Consider the following 6,396-nt stretch of genomic DNA (forward strand, 5'->3'; position numbering starts at 1 on the left):
TAACGAATAATGAATAACGAATAATGAATAACGAATAAATAATAAAAAATGAATAATTAAATAATAAAAAATAAATGATAATAAATAAATATATATATATATATATATATATATATATATATATATATATATTTATAATATTTTATATTATATATAAGTTTTTAGAAATATTAAAAATTTTAAAATATTTTTAATTTATTTTTATCCTCAAAATATATCAATTGTTTTGAATGAATCACTCAAATTATGAACCAATTTGGAGCTAAACATTCAATGAATGTAAAACACTTAAATTATAGGACAGACCAAAAACATAAGTCGATTTTTAATCATGAGATCAAATCATCAGAGTGACAGGTTCAATTGAGCCTTTGGTCATGGGTTTCAGTTCCTCATGTTCTTCTTGTTATTGCCTTTCTTCATAATAAAGAATATTGCGATATAAATCAGTACTACTTTACACCACTCAAGGGAGGATTCCCCCGTTTTATACTAGTTGTTAATATGATATAGATTTCGTTCTTTAAAACTCCTTCATAAGTAAAACTTCCTCCACCTCCTCATCAAAAAGTTGTTATCCTCCAAAGGTCTTCTTGTTCATAACTAGCCATAATCCTGAGAGTCTGGCTGCTTGGAGGTTGTAAACCCCTTCACACGAAAACATCATTATTCAAATTAATTTAAAAACCACCCTTCCAGGCCGAAATCTACTCAAAAATTATGCAAAAACCAAAAAAATTAATGAATGACCACCCCACACAATGCGCATGAATGCATCACAGAACGTCCCCACTTACTTCAGCCGCCAATCGCGCTTTATATTATTGCGTAATGTAATTTCGAACTTAAACGACAGTCAGAAACGGCCGGCAACCAGTACTAGCAGTCGGCATTGGTAGGTGCGCGCGCGTGTCTTACTCGCGAGCGAAATACAAAAACTGGTGACAGTCGGCTCGAATACTTATTTTCGGCACTAGTGTTTTCAATTAAAGTTGGAGGTTTATTGGGGGATGTGCTGACTGGACGGTGCGATTTGTTTGGTTCGGTGGATAACTGTGTTCGGGACTGGCCGGTACGGTACTGTGGTGTGGAGTATCTTGGATTTTCATTTTGGAAACTTTTGAAACTACATGTAAGGATTTTTTACCCAGTTGTTTTTTTTTGTTTTGTTTTAGTGACGCACGCCGATTTTTGTTGTAGTTTTTTTTTGTCTGCGGGTCGAGCGGTACCCGGTACTTACGTAGCTAATTTAATTTTAATTTAACAATTATTGCATTTAAATTATTTTCAAAAGGTTTAATTGAAAACTTTATCCATTAGTTTCGAATTAAATATTTATTAGTTGAAGATCGTGTCAAAGTTCATCAAAATAACTGACCACACTCGACTCGGTGTTAAATTAACTTTAACCCCTGATACAAATTCTCGCGCTCACAAATTCAACGGTGCCGACACCGTCGTATGTGGTTTTGCAAATGTTCCCGTTATTGCAGTCTACCTACATTTAACTGATCTGTATTTTTGAAGGTGAATCATACCACTGCTTTTGACCAATAATGTAGGGACTAGAAAGTGGTCTGTTTTATTACCTCAAGAATACATATCCCGCTTATTATTTTAATTGCTGAATTTTAGTGAGAATGTTACCCATGTTAAAAATTTATTAAACTCATAATTGCTTTAGGCTTAATTAATTTGACTTCCACAAATGTTCCAAAATGTGAACAATTAAGTGAATCAAACCGGCAATTATTTTTGATTAGTTAATATAATTAAAGAAGGAATTATAAGTTTAACAAACATTAATTTCGTTACTTAACTATGTCATAACTATTAGACGGGGAAACAGTAAATGACTCTATTAACATTGAAAATGATGTACAACGAGAATTGTCACCAGTTCCGGGTCCTACTTTTGTACAAATGTAAAATTAACAAAGTTATTTAATTTTAATATCACATTCTCAATTGCCATGATAATTATCTCATTAAATATTTAAAGATAAATTAATTGAGGCTGGTCCCAGTTAATGTTTGGACTCTTTTAATGTGCTAATCCCAAATCTAATCATCATTACCAGATAATACCACACATTGATCTAAATCTTAACTTGTGATGATCTTCTTTCTAAAAATTAATGAATTAAAAATCTTTCAATCTAAATGGCACGACATGATTCATTAATTTCTCATGCCATTACCGACACTTAAAATTTGATACTGTCTTTATTTTTAGTACAGTGATTTGCCTTTATTTACCAATTGTGCAATCCCATTTTATTATTGATAGTCAGACTCGTTATCTTCCTTTTGACTTCATTAAGATGCGTGGCCTAAACTCAAGATGCGGATGTTAAACATTATTTCAAATGCTACTCGTGCTAAACAGCGTTTCTTATCAACAAAAATTGTACTCTTGACATTTTTATTTCTTCATAAATAAATTAGTTTGATAAATTAGTTGGTTGTAGCTATGAAATATGTTGCTGAAATGATTTTATTTAACTGCCATGCAGTTTTGCAATCAAACTTTCTTACTTGTTTTTGAATAACCAGAATATAACTGACCTTCACACTTTGTTATGCAAGAAGGTTACACACATTGTTGTCATTTGCATACCCCTTCCGATGTTGTTGACTTTCCCAATAACCCTCAGCTATTAATCCTTACGTTTCTTTTGCAGAAAAGTGGATATGTGGAGGGAAGTGCTCACGTGTTTGGCTGTCATACAGCTAGTTTTCGGAGCATCCCTTATCCCCTGTCCAGATCACTGTCAGTGCACCACCACACAAGAAGACACAATACACGCAACATGCAAAAACTTCGAGTTCTTAAACAAGTTGGTGGCCAAACAAAAATCCAGCATACGACAGCTAACAATAACTGGCAACGTAGAAAAAGTTAATGGTAAAGTAAAGTACTTGAAGAATCTAGATTATCTCGATCTGAGCCACACCAACGTCGATCTGAAGAACTTACCCTCTCTAGCCAAAATAAAGACATTAGTTTTAAAAGAGAACAACATAAAAGACATCAACTTCATCGATTTACCAAAAAACATTGAAACCTTAGATCTATCTCACAATTACATATCGGAAATCCCAGAAGACTGGAGGGAACTGAGGCAATTAAAAACAATTAATTTGGGCAAAAACCCAATTAACTGTGACTGTTCCTACGTTCTGCGGTACAAGGACATGGTGGCTCACGGCATCAAGTTCACGGATGCCGTCCTGTGCGGCTCGCCCAAAGAGTATCACTCCAAACCCATTGAAACAATCAGTTGTTCCCTAATAGATCTGATGGTTGGAGACGAACAAGGCTCGGGAGCATCCGAAGAGGTGACTGATTACATTAACACACCACTAATAGACAATGAAACTGATCTGGAAAAAAGTGAGGAACCCGAAGAAGGCAGTGGTTCGATCATCATGCTGTCAAGTGACGAGAAGTCGTCAAGTGAAGAGGAGCACGTGGAGGAGATGACCACACCGGAAACACCACAGCTAACTACATACGCATCACAACCCGCAGAAGAAGTGAGTGAGGTGACTGAAAGTCCGGAGTTGTACGTTGAAGAGAACAACAGTGTGGAAGCCACAACGGAAGGCGGTGATGATGAAGAGAGCGCGACTGAATTGTACGTAGAGGGCAACGAAGCCACGACAGAAGGTACTAATGAAGACGATGGTGAGGAGAACGTGACTGAAAGTCAGGAATTACATGTGGAGGCAACAACTGTAGAACCTAATCAGGAAAATGTGGACAGTGGTGAAGAAAGTGTGACTGAAACTCAACAATTATACGGCGCTGAACACGTCAATGAGGCAACTACTACAGAAGCTAATCAAGAAACTGTGGAGACTGATGATGAAGAAGGCGAAGAAAACGTCACTGAGGAAGCCACAACTGAATATGCAGACAGTATGGCTACAACAGAAGAACCAAGCCAAATAGGTGTGGATGTGGAGGAAAGTAACAATGTGATGACCACAACTGAGCCTAATGAGGAGGCAACTACGGCGGCCTGGTCGACTGTAGATGATGATGATGAAGACGAAGAAGGTAGCGGTAACGATGGCATTTTACCGGTACACGAAGTTGCCTATGACAATGAGACAACCAATGAGACTGAAACTGAAGCTGAAGGAAGTGGCTTTATTGTCCCTGATATATCTGAGTTACCACCACCACCGCCAGCGTGCAGTATTGATTGTGAGACGCCAAAGCCTGTAGGTGAAGAGGACGAAGAAGATGCATCACCACTTCCCGACTTTGGTGATCAACTTAATACTATAAAGGAGGACATATTTGGATCCAACGAAGGACCTAAGCCAGAAGTTACCACAACGGAAGTGCCGGTACAAGTCGAGCAAGTACCAAACGTGGAACAAGTGGAGGTGGAAGAAGTTCCATTCACAAAGGAGACTGAATCAAAGAACGAAAATGAGAAAACTTCGGACAAAGATAACGACGACTACGCACTAACTACGAACACAAAATTGGGAAGGTCGTCCGTTGATGAGGGATCGAGTAGTACCTTGTACATTGTAATTGGGGTTATAGTGGTGGCGTTGATTTGCATCGCCGTATTCTTCGTCATGAAAAAGGGCAACAACAAGAAGAACAGGAGGAATTACGGCAACGTGGAGAGTTTCGGTGAGGAAATGAAGCCGATGACCAAAGCCCCGATTGAACCTGTCACGGAGAAACCTCAAATACTCGAGAACGTGCCCCTGATGAACGGCCAGAACGGCAAGATCAACGACGACAACGACCTGCCCGAGAAAAATGAGTTCAGTTCGGTGGAACTGAGACCTCCGCGTGACGATGAGAACTTGCTGACGCCAAAAAGAGAAAGAGTAACTATAAAGGAGACTGTTTTCCCAGATTCAATTCCAAAGACGCCAGTTTTGGTACATCGCAGACAGAACAGTGAGGGGGATATCGTTATTACTCCTGTAGATTAAGTTTTTTACCTCAGTATTTATTACATGAATAACTTATTGTGATAAATCGACTTATGTTTTTTGGTCGTTCCTATAATTTAAGTGTTTTACGTTTATTGACTGTTTAGTTTTAAATTTGTTCAAAATTTGAGTGATCCAATCAAAAGGACTGATATATTTTGAGGCTAAATGTGATAATTTTATTTTCAAAATTAAGAACTTGCGTGTTTTAATGCGTTTATATTTGCCAAAGTTTGTTCATCGGTTCAACGGCGGTTTTGATATTGGACTGTGTCTACTGAAAGGATGTGTTTTATGAACAGGGTAATTTGTTTTGAACGAAATCTATGCAATCAATAATTGTTCCAGTTGATTATGTTTATATTCTAATTAAGTTTTTCTTAACAATAAAACATTTATAGTTTTTTATTATTATTATTAAATCACCTTTTTTTTTAATATTGACCTGCACCACCCAATGGGAAAGAAAAAAAGGTAAGTGGCTGTGTTTTATGTTAGTTGGTTTATTTATAGTCCCCCATAGACTTGTTCAAACTGTACCTTTATGTTATAGAATTTATTTTTACGTCTGCCTCAAATTGCTGATTATTTTTAACTCCTCTTTAATGTCCCAAGACTTCCTTATAGTACTTTAGTTTGGATATAAAATTACAATGACCATCTAAAGTACGCATGGCACGCCAAAACTGCAACATCCTTTTTAGAATGTAGTGCCAAGGTCTTGGATTATTTATGTTTCTCGACATTTTTAAAATTTGGCACATGCATTAATGTATTGAAAAAAAAACTGTCTAGGTAAGTGGTGTGACTTTCAATTTGTTACCAGCCTGTTCCCAAGGAACCGAAACACAATGATATAAAAATAGTGTAATTTTTTTGTTGTCGTGAGTTGTATTAATTAAAATTACAACAATTCCTTGTGGTGGCTTTTTCCACAATAAACATATCACATAATTTTATGTGCAATGAAATCTTATTATGGCAATAAAAATAAATTTAGTGATTATTTCTGATACAAATTATGAATTGTGACGTCTTTACTTTAATTTTACTTTTGATTTCTTTGTAACATGTAACAATTTTTATTTTCCTGCTTTGGACGACAGTCATTTATTTAAATTCTGTAGTTTAACGACTTACCCAATTAACATAATGGTATGAGAAAATGGCACAACTTTACTTAGTTGTAAGTCAAAATAATTTACATGAGTACCATTTTCAAACAACTACTTTTTAAAATATTCATTGCTAATTTTTTTTAAGTTAATGTGTTAGTTGATAGTTTTTATATAATGTACTATTTGTTCATCTGTTTCCCATTGAGGACACAAAAGTCAATGTTCCCTTATCTTGTGTACAACTAAAACCCTTCCTTATTTGTACAACTACTTCCAAAAATTCTATAAATTACCTAAACGAGACTGT

The 6,396-nt window shown here is 35.9% G+C and overlaps 1 protein-coding gene across 1 annotated transcript; it reads left to right on the forward strand.

Moving 5' to 3' along the window:
- Positions 1–865: 865 nt before the first annotated feature.
- LOC109597167 (uncharacterized) lies at positions 866–5,374 on the forward strand. The gene is made up of 2 exons (XM_020012805.2): positions 866–1,132; positions 2,685–5,374. Exon 2 carries the CDS (start codon positions 2,695–2,697, stop codon positions 4,969–4,971), a length of 2,277 nt encoding a protein of 758 aa, XP_019868364.2. The 5' UTR covers positions 866–1,132; positions 2,685–2,694; the 3' UTR covers positions 4,972–5,374.
- The last annotated feature ends 1,022 nt before the right edge of the window (positions 5,375–6,396 follow it).

Source organism: Aethina tumida, chromosome 1, assembly GCF_024364675.1.
Source record: "Aethina tumida isolate Nest 87 chromosome 1, icAetTumi1.1, whole genome shotgun sequence".
Classification (NCBI taxonomy): Eukaryota; Metazoa; Arthropoda; class Insecta; order Coleoptera; family Nitidulidae; genus Aethina; species Aethina tumida.